This window comes from Panthera leo, chromosome D4, assembly GCF_018350215.1.
Source record: "Panthera leo isolate Ple1 chromosome D4, P.leo_Ple1_pat1.1, whole genome shotgun sequence".
Taxonomy (NCBI): domain Eukaryota; kingdom Metazoa; phylum Chordata; class Mammalia; order Carnivora; family Felidae; genus Panthera; species Panthera leo.
The window spans coordinates 89,490,307-89,507,150 of record NC_056691.1 but is presented as its reverse complement, the minus strand read 5'-3'; the positions used below and the strand labels follow the sequence as shown (position 1 = coordinate 89,507,150).

At 46.7% G+C, this 16,844-nt stretch overlaps 1 protein-coding gene across 4 annotated transcripts in view; it reads left to right on the top strand.

The window, feature by feature from the left end:
- The window catches only part of MED27 (mediator complex subunit 27), a 206,219-nt gene that overhangs the window by 50,865 nt on the left and 138,510 nt on the right, over positions 1-16,844 (top strand). For all 4 annotated transcript variants that reach the window (XM_042914106.1, XM_042914105.1, XM_042914107.1 and 1 more), the window contains exon 3: positions 14,008-14,138. In XM_042914106.1, the coding sequence (XP_042770040.1) occupies positions 14,008-14,138 (131 nt within the window). The remainder of the gene's footprint in view (positions 1-14,007; positions 14,139-16,844) is intronic.

Genomic DNA, 16,844 nt, shown 5'->3' with positions numbered 1-16,844 from the left:
TCCCACCCTCCTCCAAGTTTTGTAACCCCGTTCTTATTAAATATCATAACTTGCTCATTGGAGAGTTATTTGTAAACTTAATTAACTCTCTGTCAGTGTTTGAGTTAATTTTCTCCCTTTAATTTCTGCCTCCCCGGTCATGGTTTTCCATAGTCTGGCCTGTGTCCGTTAAAGACTTGGTAAATAGTTTTGAAATGCCAGTTGGTGATATATGGGCCTCTTTAACATTTCTTTGATTTATGTGCAGTGCTGTGGAAAAAGGCAAAGAAAGCAAATTATATGGCGAAAAATGTTGCCAATCTTCACTTTTTTACTCTTAGTTTTAAAAAGTACACTTATCAATCAAATCTGATGGATTTTCTTTTTTATAAAGATTGAAAATTTAACTATTTGAAGACTCCCAGAGTGCACGTCCTGTATTCGCTCAATCGGGCTTAGCTGTGCCAGTGTAGGTGCCGAATTCTGAAGCCCTCTCGGGGTCTGCTGTTTGTCCCCGTGCTGCTCCTCCCACCGCTCAACCGCATGTGCATCACACAGCCAGGTTTTCCACAGGAGCTGGGAAGACGGGAGCCTCTCGCATGTTGGGAGCTTCCTACATCCCTGTTGTAACCCCGAGCCCGTGCGGCCGGCCAACGAGGCCTGCGTGCTTCTGTTGGCCGGCTGTGGCGGGTCTGAGCTTTCCTTCTAGCATGTTCCTGCTGGGTCCCATGCAGAGGCGACTTCTTGACTCAGTCAGCGAGTCACAAGTGCTTCGGAGACTGCGCTCAGGTTGTGTTCAGAGTGTGCGTCTTCCAGTGCTGATGTCAGGGTTCCTCCGCGGAGACTCGGATCCGGCAGATTTGATGAGGGAGCCTGCGATCTGTGTTTTTGGCAAGCGCTCTGCAGGTGATACCTTTGCTTGTGCCAGTCTCTGCTGAGAACCCCCAGTCCCACCCCTCCCCCATAGTCTACCGAACAGAGTCCACAGTAGATGTGGAAAATCCATACCATTGGGGAGTAATATGGATTTTTAATTTGCTTGGGCAGGGCGTGTGGGTCTGGCTGTGCACAGTTCCTGCAGTGCCTGCAGGCATCGTCTGAGTGTTCTCTTATTTATTCATTCATTCAGCAAGTATTTCTTTACAACTATTTACACTGCTATAGTTCTAGGTGTTGAAGCTCTAGAGTGACTAGGATGGCCAAGGTCTCTGTCCTGATGGAGCATATTGGATTCTAGTGTGGGATGGGGGCAGGGGGGTGGTGAGGTCCGGGAAATACACACTAAACAAAGAAACAAACAGTTCCTATAAAACACCTAGTTGGGTCTACTGCTTTGACTACGACGAAGCACCATGATGTGCGAGCGAGTACCTGAAAGCTCCTGTAGTTTGGGCGGCCAGAGAGAGCTCTCGGGGAAGGTGAAGTGCAGGCTGAGACCTGCATGAGGAGAAGTCGGGCAGGCGTGCGGAGATCAGGGTAGAGTATTCCAGGCAGAGGGGGCAGCTAGTGAAGGGGGCCCTACGACGGGAGTGAGCGTGGGTGTTCTCGTAAAGGAAGCTGGTCAGAGTGGCAGGGGGGTGGGGACGGGGAGGGGGCAGCGTCGTGGGGTGGAGCAGTGGGTTCCAGAGAGGTGGGCTCTCATGCCCTGGGCCCTGCGACTCTCCAGACTGGCTGCGGCCACTAGGACCAGGGATGGGTGCCCGAGTCAAAGGCCACCAGCTGTTTCTGAGATGCAGGCTGGCGTGGGCGCTGTTCCCCCGGACCCCGCTCTCCACCGCATGGCCCGGGTTCACAGCTCCTGTTCCAGAGTTTTGGGGATCTGAATGTGTTTCGGATTTAGAGTATTTTGGGTTACAGAAAGGTACTGTGGTTCATACAGCACATACCATGTTTCTCCAGCAGGGTCTGGGGCAGCTCCCTGCAATCAAACATTGTGTAGCAAAATGTTAGACTAGTCACACACTAAGTGAGATAAATTAAGATTTAAATAGACTCACATCAGTTCGTGTCGGTTTTTGCTGTCAAAGGAGTTTTGGTGCTTACGTTGAGGAGAAAGCTTTCGACGTTAAGGGCTTTTCTGTACACTTTTGTATTGTGGGAAAAAATGATGCTCTGTCCTGGCAGATCCCCGTCCCATCCTCTGTTTCTCCTGTGCGAGACACCAGCAGGCACCGGGTGGGTGAAAAGGTGTGCACGCGCGTGCGCTCACACACTCGCACGCTCACACACCCACACGGCGGCAGGCAAGGCCCGGGAGGGAACAGGGGGAGGAGGGCGGCAGGGGGTCTGCCGTGGACAGGACAGGACAGGAGGTCAGAAGGCACGGGCAGCGGTGGCAGGGAGCGTGGCTGGAAACTCTCGGAGCTTTCCCCTGAACAGTGGTTAAGCTGTGCTCCGGCTTCCCGAGAGGCCTGGCTGTGGACACGTCTCCAGTTTTCCCCGCTTCCCATGGAGCCAGCCGCACAGCAAACCGTTAGGAACTGAGTAGGATTGCTCGTCGCAGCCTGAAAAGGCCGAGCTGGGGAATGGGAATGGGGTGGGGGTGGGGGGCGGGAGAACTCCATCGCCTTCCCCTCCTTGTGGAGGAGACCTCGTGCGGGATTCAGAATCCCAAATTCCTACCAATCTTTGACATTTAGTTCAGATCTCTTGTCATGCTAGTTATGCATTCATTTGTTTAAAAAAATACTCCTTGGGAACACGTGAAATTCCGGAGAGGCCAAATAGCGTAGCGGGTACAGAGCAGGAACCCCGGAGCCAGGCCGTCTAGATGCCGCTCCTGACCCTGCCTCTTACCGGTCCTGTGATCTTGGGCAAGCCACTTGCCATCTGTGCTCCAGTTTCCTCATCTGTAAGATAGAGGTCATGGTACCTACCTCTTAGAGTGGTTGTACAGATTAATTCAATTACAGGAATTAGAATAACAGTTCACAGTGAGTCCTATATACACATTGGCTACTATTATTTTTTTATTAGGGTGCCAGGTGATGTTCTAGACACCGGGGGTATAGCAGTGAAGGCTGGGGAGCTCTGTAGAGCTCTTATCTGCTCTCGTGGAGCTTACATTCTAGGCAGATCTTGACCTTCTAAAAGCAGAGAACTTTTTTTTTTTTTGTATATCCATCCGTGTCTGGCACTGTCCTCTGCATCTTTCAGGCCATCTTGTTCTCAGCCAATATTTATTGAACACCTATGTAGGTGCCTGTGCTAGGCCTGTGGGGCTTATAAAATGATGAGACAGCTCTGGATGTCTTGGGGCATCCAGTTCAGAAACAGATTAAAGACAGACACACACACAAAAATACCGTACTGATCAGCCCTATAAAAGAGGTTTTAGAACGTCTTCTAGGCTGGCTTAAACAAGCTGCGACTCTTCTAGCCTCCTGTGCCAGGTACTTAGAGGAAAGGCAGCCTATTTATTGTGGATGAAAACGAAACATTGGATGTGGTGCCAGTTTCCTGGTCTTCGTTTCCTACCCCAGGTGCCAAAAGCTACTTCCCACGTCTGAGATCTTCTGGATGGATGTGGTTGGTGATAGATGTGCTGTTAACATTCCTCCTTGGACATTCCCAGCTGTGTGCTGCTGATCCCTAGTTTGGTTGCCGGGTTTGTTCTGCACTGCAGAATTTGGAAAGTTTGAGTAGGGCTTCAAACATCGCGAGAGGAAGTAACTTGCAAATCAAAGCAGGGGCTCCGCTCTCTTGTGGTCCAGCCGTCCCCGTATCCTCCCCCTCCTCAGATCCACCCAGAAATAGGCCTGTGTTTTGCTGGTCCATCTCCTCTAAGGTTTTTTTTTGTCGGAAACAAGGCCTTCCGGTTACTGGCCCAGTCACCCTTGATACTTGGTCTAATTGTTAATGGCTCAACAACCTCAGCCTGTTGCTCATACTCACAGTTAACCTCTATGGAGTGTGTATTTTATGCCAGTCATTTTGCTCAGCACTTTCATGGACCTAACCCCTCACTAACTTCAAGCCCCCGAGTGTGGTTTTGCTTAGGGAAACCCCAGATTGCTTCTAGAGTAACCAAGCAGTATTGAGTAGCCTTCCTACCCTAGTCATAGAAGAGAAAGATGAGGGGCTCCGGGAAGTTGAATAACTCACTCACGGTCACACAGGGCCTGTGACTTACATCCAGACAGTTGACCACAAGCCTACATTCTCCGTTAGATCAACAGTAGTAGAAATCATGCCTGGGTCACGTTGATCAGTAGAAAACTCACTCTGACCTGTTGTTCATTTTAAACCAAAAACATACCCTCTGTTACTAGGTATGATTTTGGGTTGTTTTTTTTTTTTTATTCCAAAATAAAAGAAACCCTAGCCCTATATTTACCACAGGAAAATCCTAACACTTAGGCTAACATCTGTTTTGCTTTTGTTTTATACTTCTCATACTTTTGTGGACTTGTAGACGGTCATAGCCAGAACTTAAACCAAGAGAAAACCTTCAACAGTCCTGTAAGAAGAAAACAAGGCCTGGGAGTCTGGAGAGAGACTTTGATCTTCCAGTCCTGAATACTTTGTGGCTTGCGTCAGAAATACTCTGTAACTCGAGTGTTTAAGGCATCAAGGGTGACTGGGCATTTAGGTTGTGTGTAGATTAAAAAGAACAATTTCCACACTGTGTTAGTAGGAGTCTCCCTGCTAATCCTCTGTATTGCTTTTCTCTTTCTTTCTTTCTTTCTTTCTTTCCTTTCTTTCCTTTCTTTCCTTTCTTTTCTTTCTCTTACAGTGTTTCCACAGGCCTTACGCAGTTGTCCTCGATTTTATTGAGGGTTTTATTCTGAGTCAGCCGAGAGCCATGACCAGTGTGATGGATTCTCCTGAATTGTACAAGAATTGAGTTGGGGTTCCTTCTCAATGTAGCTACTCATTCAGAACAGCCTGTAGGGTGCATTGTTCTCTTTTCCATTACCATTACCGTTTTATGATCTGACGTGTGTAGGGAAACAGTTTTTGATTAAAACATGGGTTCTGATCAGTTTTGTGAAAATTCAGTCATTCTGGCATTGTTGGAAGAGGCGAATTTCTGGGTGTAGTCACATCTGGTCATCACAAGATCAGCTCTGTCTTTGTCCACGGCATGCTGGGCACTGTGTTTAAGGCTTTTGCGTATATCCTATCTAATTCCTATAGCTGTTCTCCACCTTCTCCACTCCTGCTCTCTCTCTTTTTTTTAAAATCTTGCTTATTTATTTATTTATTTATAGAGCATGTGCATGTGTGTGAACAGGGGAGGGACAGAGAGAGAGAGAGAGAGAGAGGGAAAGAGAGGATCCCAAGCAGGCTGCGCACTGTCAGCACAGAGCCCGATGCAGGGCTTGAACTCATGAACTGTGCAAGATCATGATCTTAGCCGAAACCAAGAGTTGGACGCTTAACCGACTGAGCCACCCAGGGGCCCCTCTCCTCCTGCTCTTTTCACTTTGTCGGACATTGTAGTTCTGGATCTTAAAGTCCATGATCCCATGGCTCCCTGTTTCCCCTTCTCCTTCCTAGTTTTCTCTGCACTACCTTTCCTTCTTCCCCACCTCTTCCTACTTCCTTTCCCAAGTAAGCCAGGGGTGGAGGGAGGTCAGACCAGATCCCTGACTGACAGCCTGTTGCCTCCCCGGCTGACAGTCGGCTTCTGGAAGGAAGTGGGAGAAGCTGATGGGGGCCGCGTGTGATGGAAAGGAACTTGGTGCTGGGAGCTGAAATGAGCACTTGTTCACGCTGGCAGATGGTAGAGTGAAGCTCCAACTAAACCTGAGTGAACTGGAAGGTGCATTGGAATCACTTTTATTGCCCAGAAGAGAAGCTGATAATACTCTAATCAAAATTTCATGTTTATTGTGATGATCATTTAAAGAAATCATCTTTACTGGTTTCTTGACTGAAATCTATTTAGTGATAACTGGGCAGATGATGAAGACTTGGCATTCACAGTCTAGATTTGGGGTACACAAGGGTCCAGTGGTTTTCATTTTATTCATTTCTCAGTTGATCTCCCCCATCCAACCTTTTAGGGGAGGGGCAAGGTAAAGAAATACCCTGGGATAGATGCGTTGTACGGGAATATTCAGCTGTTCCCCCATGCCTCCCCTATGAGTGTTTGGGAAGAGTAGCAAACAAGGTATTTTGGTATGTCCGTAAGCGTCCCGCGCCCATCAGGCCCCCAGTGCTCTCGGTTTCTGCTCGCACCGGGAGGTGGACACCATGGACAGCCTCTTCCGCACCCCTCAGTATAACTGCCTCGGTCGGAGACTTTTAGTGACTAGGAAGATGTTTGCACTTCATAAGTATATTTAAATTTCACCAACGTTGATTTTTATGTTCGGAAGTCAGGTTCAGAACTGCATTTTCTTAAGAGAAATATTTATAACATCCTAGAATTTTAATGTTAGAAGGGGCCTTAGACATAAGCCTAGCCTCCTTTTTTAGACTTTCGTTGTAGGCCTTTTGTGTGCATTTAGAGATGAGTGTTCAGCATTTCTGGTGGAAGCATAGAATTCTGGGATGTGCCATTCTTCCCTCCACCTCCTTTCTTTGGTCATAACAGAGGAAGTCAGGCACACGTTCTGTTTTTGTTGAGTATATAGTGTGTAAAGGGGTAATTGTTCTGGGCTGGTTCAAGCTTAGTTGGAGACAAGGACGTGATGACCCTTCTGCCACGGACGTTTTCCTCTAACAGGATCACAGGGAACAGGAATGTCCTCTGATTGTCACCGTGCTTTTATAATCTGTTAGGATTCTCTCGTTGGACCTTGTCACATTTTGCCTTAATCTGAATTATATTTCTGTCTGCATTTTAAGTGATGATCTTCCTTTATGACCCTGTATGTTGCTCTCTAGGACTACCCTGGCTGGGTAGGTTGAGGGCCTGGTCTGAGGTTTGAGGGGAGTAAGTAACAGAGACAGAGAAACGCAGATCCTGGTGTACCCTTGCCTGTTGTCTTTCCTTCGTTGCTTTCTTTTGTCTTTTTACTCTCTTCCTTTACCCATAGTCCCCACAGTGGCGGTTTCCTCCATTTTTAGCCACGTTGACTGTTTGCTTCGTTGGTGAGTCTGCTCAGATGGATGAGTGAGATCTCTTCCAGCTGATTGGCATCTCTGAAGTGTGATAACGCGCATACAGCTGTAGTGTAAACAGGAGAAGTTGTGGAGAAAGGCCTATTAATAAACGTGTGAGTTCTGGGATGAACTAGAGGCCATCGTAGACGGCCCTGAACATTACAGAGGTTTCGGAAAGTAAAAGCCTGCTCCTCGTCCTCTTTATCTGCTTCTTTGACAGTTTGTGAAGTTTGGACATTTGAGGGTTGGTGTGCAGGAAAAACGAAACCCACATGGCATTTAGCATGTAAATGATGCCACAGTCGGGCCCGAGCACAGCTCTGACTCGGGTCCTGCCGTCCTGGTAATTGAAAGGCCTGAAACCCAGCTTCCCAGCGGGGAACAAATAGGCAAATAAATTGGAGGCTTCCTTCTTATGGTTTATTGATGCTGTTTTGACCAAGTAAAAAGATCATTTACCCATAAACGTTCAAATCTAAGGTTGTTTCCTTTTCTTTTCTTTTCTTTCTTTCTTTCTTTTTTTTTTTTAATATTGGCTATTTGAAAGAAGCGTTAGGAGATAAAAGGAGGAAAGAAGCTAATACCATTATCTAATATTTAGATAAAACCCCAAGCAAAACAATTAGATTTATAGTATTTTTCTGTCGCTGTTTTCCTTGGCGCAGATAATAACAGTCAGGCTTGCTTGTTTCTCTCCTTAGAGTTATGTTCAAAAGAAGAATCAGAGCATTATCGTAATACATGTTTTTTTTCTCATTAGCTGGAGACAAAATATATTGCAATAATGAGGGGCAAAGGTCTTGCAACTCAAAGTAGCAGCGAAGTGTGCCTGGTGTTGCACAAATATTGGTTCTCGTTTAATGCTTGAGGGGAAATGGGTGCAGGCTGAGAATCTCAGATTAGCCCCTGCCGCACCCTGCCACATAACGCGCATTCCAGCAGTGTGGGGTGTAACTTGACCCACGCGTTCTGTGTCCTGAGGTCAGGGCCGTGAGCTTTGGCGTGTTCTCTCGTGTCCTGGAAGGACTTTCAACATACTCATGCCAACCAGTGCTGGCTGTTCTGGCCAGTGATCTGCAGGGGAAGTGACACTGCATGGCTAGTATCCCTGCTTATTGCCGTCACGATGTGTTACACACCTTCTCAAAGAGAATCCCCAGGTTAAAACAGATGATCCGTGTGGATTCTCCTGGACAGTAAGAGAACGTATAAAAATCTATTAGGCCGTAGCACAATTGCCCCATCACAGAAGGATAGCAGAGATGCCAGGAAGGTTAAATGTGTTATTGCCGAGGGTAGAATCTAGATTTTTGGACAATACTGAGGTTTCTTGATTTCTTTTCTCCAAGGTTTTAGCCATGAATGATACTAAAACCTTAAAATGGTAGAATTTAGCACTTCCCCAAACTCCCCACTTGAGACATGACTGGAGTCTGTCGAAGGGAAGAAAGGCCACGTGGCATGTCAGTGCGTGAAAGGGTCGGCCTGAGGGGAGCAAACCAGCCAGCAGACCCCAGTGATGCTAGCTAACACCAGGCTCCCCGAGCACAGTCTCATTCCCGGGCTGGGAAGAGTCACTGTGCCCTCCTGCTGAAGCAGAGGGGACACATGTCAGGTCTTCCAGTTAGAAAGCTGCAGCGCACTTAGCGCCACCGGAAAAAGACATTGGAGGGGAATCCTGACTGGCCTACCTCCCCCTCAGCACAGTGTGACTTTGGGCCAGTGACTTCTCTAAGCCCGAGTCTCCTTTCCCGCACAATGGGGATGGAGGGGAGTAGAGGCTGGTGTCTCCAAGGCCCTTCTCTGACATTAGAATTCTGTGATTTGAAGTAATCTGAGTACAGTCCCTGTAAGATGCCTTTTCCTGAACTCAAGCCTGAAGAGGAGTTTAGATACACCCCCCCCCCCCCCCCCCCCCCGCTTTTGGCAGTTGGTAGAGGAGGAAGGAAGGGGTTCCTTGTGGCTCTGCCGTGGCAGTGAGCACCTGCAGAGCAGTGGCCAGCCTTAAGGGGACTGTCTGATGGCACCATTCTGCTCCCTAGATTGGCTGCAGTGACAAGGCCAGGCCAGGCCATAGCAGTTTCTCTAATCTGCTAATCCACTTACCACCTGACAAATTCATTAGCTTCTCCTGTATGCAGTGCACTATCCTGGATACACTTTGCGAATACAGAGTAATCAGTACCAAGGTTTGCACCCTCAAGAAATGTCTCCCCTGGTGGCCAGCTTCGCTTCACTCCTGGACCAGGAAATAACACAGGCTGCCTTTCCAGGCTGCCCAGTCTCAGTGCTCAGAGAAGGGAAACTGGCCTGGAGGGCTTGGGGGGAGGAGATGGGGGGGCTCCCTAGCCTCTTGATCTCTTCCTCTCCTCCTGTGGGCCCTTGTCTAAGCCAGCCAGAATTTAACTTAGTTCTTACTCCTTACCCAAAGGGTTTAGTTACCGAAGTGCCAGGGTGGCTTCCTAGCGGTCGTAGAAACTTACATGTAATTATACATGAAGTGATTTTTAAAGATAACGTGAACTACGCCCTAAGGTTAGGAGAAATTTTTTTTTTTACACCCCCTCCCCCCCCATCCCTCAAAAGAAGCCTTTGGTGAATCTTTGAAAAGGAAATCATGATTTTCACAGTGGGGAGAATCCAACCTTGGTTGACCTGGCTGATAAATTCTGAGAATTTTGAATGTCAGTATTTCTTAAAGTGGGATTCAGGCCATATGGCATAGGTAGGATAATGCTGGGAATGATAGATGCTGCACCATGGACCCCAGGGAGGTTTCAGCAGACATTTCAGCCTTTAAGTACTAGGCCTAATTGAATGCCACTGGCTTAATTAGTATATTGAATGTGATAGAGGTGATGGCTTTGCTTCTGTTTTCTCCTCAAACTTCTGTCCATTGCAAAACTTACCCTTTATCTGTTTTGGAGCAGATAGAAACATTGAGAACAATGTGGAGGACAGTGAGCCACGTGGAGAGCCAACCAGAGGAGGTCATTGCTCATCTGGTTTTCTGAACCCAAGATTTAAGTCAGAAACTTTGCATTTGAATCCTGGTTTCTACAATAATAGTTCCTCCCAGTATGTGTTGTTATTTGTAATTTGAAACATATTCAAGCTAATTGAATTTAGGCGTCAGTAGACTTGTTTAAAAGCAGGTTCTGTAAAGAATGAGGCTATCCGGGAGAAGAGGGTTGTTGAGTTTGACGCATGAAATTGGGGGGGACATTGCCTCACCACCGTAGGGTGAAGCCAGATGCCCAGGTAACTGCTTTAGGAAGCCAGAGGAATGACACTCCAGTGCTAGAGGAGAAGATGTGACGCCTGTTTTGTCGAGAGGGAAGGGAGGGAGGTGTGTGACATCACACAGCTCTTGTTAGTAGCAGGGTCCAGTGGCGCATGCTTAAAGGGGACGCCGATTACAGAGGCTGTTGGTCTGCACGTTAGGGTTTACAAGGACCTTATCTGACAACACTCGGCATTGTTGCCTGATCAGTATCCCTAAGAAGACAGTGTTACTTTAAAGAAAATATCCAGGAGGTCAAAGTTTTCCTGATTCCAAGAGGTGTTCTCCCCAGCTCATTACGAGTTGTTGAAATTTCCCCAGGTTTAGAGGTAATTAGTAGACATAATTGATTCGAAAGGGCTTTAGGTTGAGAACCTACGGAAAAGTCCGAGGTCGGTCGTGGAAAACAGGAAGTTGACGGTAGCTGCAAAATTGCAACTGAGAGAAATGTTCTCCAAATTCAAACAAGCCTTGAAAAAGCTGTTAACCACAGAGTGGCAATTTACCAGTAAATAAATACTGGCCACACAGACATTCCCATTCCCCACAGCCATGAGATGTGGGAGTTAAAAAGAATGGATTCTTTTATTTCTCACCCTCTTTCATTTTATTCTTGCTCGTTAGTGGAGAAACGATCTTGGACAGGAAAATCACATTAGAACTTTGATAAGTTGCTTTTTGAAATAGAGTTGTTTCCATGCCACAGACATTTGGAGCAAAGTATGTTTATTGAAATATATTTTTATAGAAAATATTACAGAACCTGTAATTGAAAACTTATGGCAGTATTTCGGGGAGTGATATGTTCTTAATGTTAATTTGTGGATTCGCTCTGAACTCCCTTCTGCTGTTTTAGAACCATTGGCTGAGTGAATGTTTTCCAAGAGTCTTTTCAGATCTAAACTGTTTCATGGAATGGAGTGTTTGGTGCTTAAATAATGTATAAATCCAGTTGGACAGAATCTGCCTGTCAGTTTTATTAACTTTGACCTTTTCTCCCATTATAAAGATGGTTCGGTAAATATTTAATGGGCCCCTTATAGATCTTGCCAGTCGGAGCTGTGTTCCTGGAAACTGGGATACGTATATATGATTAACAAATGTCGCTTAATCACTATGAGTCAGCTTTGAAGGGCAGGTTTTGTTTTTTTGGGAAGAGGAGTCTCTGTGTGCTCTTAGAGGTGCACTGTATGTTAAGAGTGCCCAAGATGGCAGAAGGTTTAAAGGAACCCTTTAAAAAGAAAGCAGCGAGCATGCATTTCTGCTGTTTTGGGGGTTTTTTGTTTGTTGGAGCAAATGATCAAAATGATGCCAGGTGGGCAAAACCACGCTGCCACTCTGCATAGTTAGCAGGACTCTGCCACTGGAAGAGTCAGCAGGGCCGGAATGGCTGAGCTTGCATGGACCCTAATAAGATACAGAGAAGAAGGAGAGCCAAAAGGAGAGACGATTCCTTGAGCCAGGAAGGGACCCCTGCCAAGCTGTCTTTCCCTTTAATTCCATAAAGCCCCATGCATATTGCACTCATTGCAAATTCTGGTGGGGAGGATCGAAACCCAAGTAGCTGACATTTTGAAACATTGTCTTTCAAACTTGTACTGTCCCTTGCTTCCATTGATTTCCCATTTAAGAAATCTGTCGGAGAAAAACAAATTTGAGCAAAATTCATTGGTCCAAGATGAGTTGTTAGAGCCAAATTATGCCCCCCCCTTTTCCACCCTGAGAAGAACTCCATTTTTATTATGAATGTGATATATCTTTGTCTTGTATTGTTCAGCCATGAGGCTCCCACAGCAAATCGACCAAGTAAATCAAGAGCCTGTTAAAAAGCAATATGGATGCTCCAAACGCAGACATTTCAGTCTTACTGGGTCACTGGATATCTTCATTTTTTATAGCCACTTTCAAGAAGCAGATCATTTCAATTGGTTTTCTTTTCTTTCACTATTTGTGTGCAGCCCGGTGGCTTTAGGTGAGGCCATTTATTTTTCTGAACGTTATTACCCTTTGCATCCAGGGCCCAGCCCCTTTGATATGGTGGTCACCACTTTCATTACCATGAACTGTAGGGTAGCTGACTCTGCAAAGGAAATCTATGCCTCGGAAGAGCATTTTGAAAAGACATTGATTCAGAGCTTCAGAGTGAATGACTATTTGTATGTTTAGTTAATTCTAAATAAATGTTTGAAAGACCTTGCTTAATTTGGGAAGGGAGGAAGAAACATATTGGATGTTATAAATGGTCTCAATCCAAATTCTTAGCTTGGCATTTTCACATTTGAATGTTTTATTTACATCTGTTCAAAATTGGGATACCTTTCAAGGATAATTTTATTATAGAGAGATTGATGACAGCTCTTACAATCTAAAACACAAAAGTATGGGATTAGAAAAGGAAGATAGCAATCATTGTCACATGTCAGATTGGATATCAGCCTCACTTGGCAAAGAGGGAGGATGATGAGTGGTATTTTAAAACAGAAGCTCCTGCTGGTGAGATTTGGGGGTGGCGGGGGGAGACTGACTACATTGGGGCACGAGGGAACTTTCTGCAGTGAAGGACGTTATCTGTACCGTGATCGGGGGGGGGCAGTTTCACAGGTATATACATGATCTAAACTGCTCAAGCTGTACGCTTACAACGTGTGCATTTTATTTCATGTAAATTGTAACTCAGTAAAGTGGATGTTTTTCTCCAAGTCCTGTCTGGTTTAGAATTAGGCAGCATTTCTTCTCTTTTCCAATAGCAAAATTAAGGCCTAGAGAAGTAAAATGCTGTGTCCCAAGCGGTCTGTCCAGAACAAAGCAAAGGATACAGGCCCAGTTCCAGAGCCCGCTTAGAGTGTTTTGGCTCCTTAGCAATTGTTCCGATTGCGTTTATACAGAGTAAAATGAACTTCTCCATCCACTTCCCTTCAGTGAGCCTGGACCCCTTTGTATACTGGGCTGTGGGCTATACCCAGGAGCCTATCTTGAGGATTGACACTTGTCTCTCCGCCACTGGGAACAGTGGCCCAGCGGTTCTGAAGGCTGAGGCCGACCTGTGCTGTGTTCCGTATATGTTTGTGATAAGCCACGCTGTGCTCCCGGTCTACTCGAGCAGACCACCGAGTTACGTGGCTTTTATTGTTAGCAAGAGTTCCGAGAACTGATTTGTCTTTAAGGAATCCCTCAGGATCTTATTATAAAAAATGACATAGGCTGTAGAAAACCATTTATCGAAAGCACGTATGAATAGTAGTGAAAAAATAAAGAAGAAGGTAACAGTGACCTGGGTTCTACTACTTAGGAATATACTGTTAACATTTAAGAGACCACCTTTTTACATGCCTCTTTGTTGACAGTGTAACCTGTATCCTAACCACCAAAATGGTGCTGTAAAGTTCTTTCCGTTATCTCAGCCAGGTTCCCGGCTGTTGATGGCCACTCAGATCGCTCCCAGTTTCGCATCATTATGTAATGCTGTGCCCAACACCCTTGACCACGTTTCCTTTCCTGTTTGTCTCGTCCCCTCACAAATACGTTCCTTGAGGCAAAATGTTAGTAGCTGTATTTGCGGTGATTTGAAATGTTCTGAGGTGGCGGGGGGGGGGGGGGGTGATATATCAAGTGTCGATAGTTTCACGGCCTTTGTCCTCCTTTTACCAAATGTCATTTTTCTCCCCTTTTCGTTCCGCTTCTCTCTGCAGTTGCAGTACCACGCGGGCCTGGCGTCTGGCCTTTTGAACCAGCAGTCGTTGAAACGTTCTGCTAACCAGATGGGGGTATCGGCCAAGCGCAGACCAAAGGCCCAGCCCACCACGCTCGTCCTGCCGCCTCAGTGAGTAAGGGGTTTGCGAAAGCCCTTCCGTCCTGGGTGAGCTCTACTTGGTGCTTGGTTTTGGCCCACGGAAAGTTATTTTTGTGAGATCGTTCCTTCTTTTGAAAAAGGGCTCCGCTGAGATTAGAAACCGAGCGTGCGGGTAACATATCTTGTATAGATCTCAAGTGAAGCAGTTATGACACCGTTCGTAAATGACATATTTGGTGCGTGGTTCCCCCCCCACCCCCCACCTGGGATTGTAAGATACCTTACAGCCTTTTATTTATTTCCCCGTCACGTTCCCAAAGTTGGCAGAGCCGAAAGTACGGCTGACGAGACAGCTGAGGAGCACGTTTTGAGAAAGCTGGAGGCCACCTAGAAATCTGGGAGAGCTGGGATCAGAGTCGTGCTGGGCTCACTTGCCCATTTTTAAGCGAGTAAAATACGACCCCCTCTTTTTCCTAGTAGGAGAGATGAGAGAGACTGTAAGGTTGAGAACACGTTCGGCCTTCACACAGGTGTCCACCCACATCGGGCCGCGTGGCCACCACGTCCGGGATCCCTTGAGGGCTCCTCCCCGGGCTCCCAGTCGGCACACGTGCTGCCTCCCTACCCAAGTTTAACACTGCTCCACCTTCTGGGGACAGTTACGTTTACCTGTTCTTGAACTTTGTGTACATGGAGGCACACGACACATAATCTTTTGTTATCATCTCTTTTTCACTCCACGCAGTGTGTGTTGGATTCATCCAGGTTGTTTGTTCTTTTTTGTTGCTCTCTCGAATATGCCACGGGTGATTCATCCGTTTCCCGGTTGGGTTGTTTTGTGCCAGAAGCCCTAGTGGATGAAGGCCAGGCTCACCCAATGTGGAATCAGAAATGCAAACACACCAGGGGCTCCTGGGTAGCTCGTTGGTTGAGCGTCTGACTCTTGATTTCGGCTCAAGTCATGATCTCGCTGTTCGTGGGCTCGAGCCCTGCATCAGGCTCCGTGTTGAGCCTGGAACCTGCTTAAGATTCTCTCTCTTGCCCTCTGCCCCTCTCCCCCTCATGCTCACACTCTCTCTGTAAAAAAAAAAAAAAAAAAAAAAGGAAAGAAAGAAAGAAACGTCAACACACCAGTCTTTGCTGATAGCTTTTCTGTGAGCGCACACGCTCCCCGTAGAGAGGCGGTACTCCCAAATGGCTTGGCTTGGACTCTAGACACATTCCCTAGCCTGTCCTGCCCTCCTGTTGTACCCTCTTTTGGTTACATCCTCAGTTACAAACTACACTTGAGACCTTGAACGATGCGGGGGGTTACGTTACAGGCGCAAAGAGCTGGATATAACTTTTGGCTCCCCCAGAGCTTGACCACTGATAGCCTGATACCGACCGGAAACCTACAGATGACATAAACAGTCGACGAACACTGATTGTATATGTTAAACGTATTATATAGCCTCACAATAAAATAAGCTCGAGGAAAGAAATGTTATTAAGAAAATCATAAGGAAGAGAAGATACGTTCACGGTACCGTATTGGAGAAAAAGCCGCGTGTAAGCGGACTCAGGCACTTCCAACCCGGGTTGTTCAAGGCTCAACCAGACTTTTTAAAATTTCCAGCCCTGAGCAGTGTTTGCAGGTAAGACTCGGTTGTTTGCCTTTACACAAGATCTCTTCTCTTTTCTTTTGGAGGAGCAAATATTTATCATACCTACTGTCTGCCAGGCACTGTCCTAGGCTGTGGGGACCCAGTCATGAGCAACACAGATGTGGTCCCACCTTCCTGAAGCTTTTTGTTTGCTGGGGGGAAAAGGCCAAACCAAACAAAAAGCACCCCCAAACAAAGTAACAAGCTCACATAATTTCTGGTTAAGATTGGTGCTTAGAAAAGACGATGTAGGGTGGTAAGGGGTGGGAGCGGGGGAGACTGCTTAGATCAGGAGGTGGGGGGGGGGGGAGGTCTGAGAAGGCCTCTCTGAGGAGGAGACATTTGGTGGAGAAAGGCCAGTGGAGAACTGGGAGGTCACTGGGGATGCCTCTGGGGGTCTTGTCCCTCCCCGGTGGACACTCACACCACCCCTTCTAGGATTTTAGGGTTTTCTTCACAATTTAATGTTTGCTTCCAGGATAAGATGAACGGGACCAACCATGCACAGGTGCGTGTTCCTCAGAGACTTTCAGGGATGCCAGACCGAGGGTTTTTTCCTCTTTGGCAGAAAGCTTCTTTTCTAAATTTTATTTATTTATTTTTTAACGTTTGTTTATTTTTGAGACAGAGAGAGAGCATGAAGGGGGGGGGGGGTCAGAGAGAGAGGGAGACACAGAATCTGAAGCAGGCTCCAGGTTCTGAGCTGTCAGCACAGAACCCGACGTGGGGCTTGAACCCACAGACTGTGAGATCATGACCTGAGCCGAAGTCGGGCGCTCAACCGACTGAGCCACTCAGGTGCCCTGGCAGAAAGGTTCTTAAGGAACATTATCTGTTGTTTCTTGTATGTTGATTTGGTGATTCTGCCAGTCTCCAACTTTTAGTCCTCTGTAGTCTAATGGGCCTTGTAACTTGTCATTTTCCCCACACGGATTGTCTACTGAGGCAAGATGTTTGGCGAGAAGTGAAAGACTTTCTAATGGTCCCATAAGACTGGAGCCAAAAAGTGTTTGTTGCCGACTCTCTCTTGACAAAAGTCAGCTCTTAACCCATCTGTTCGCCATTTGTTAATTTGCATCGGCTTGAAACC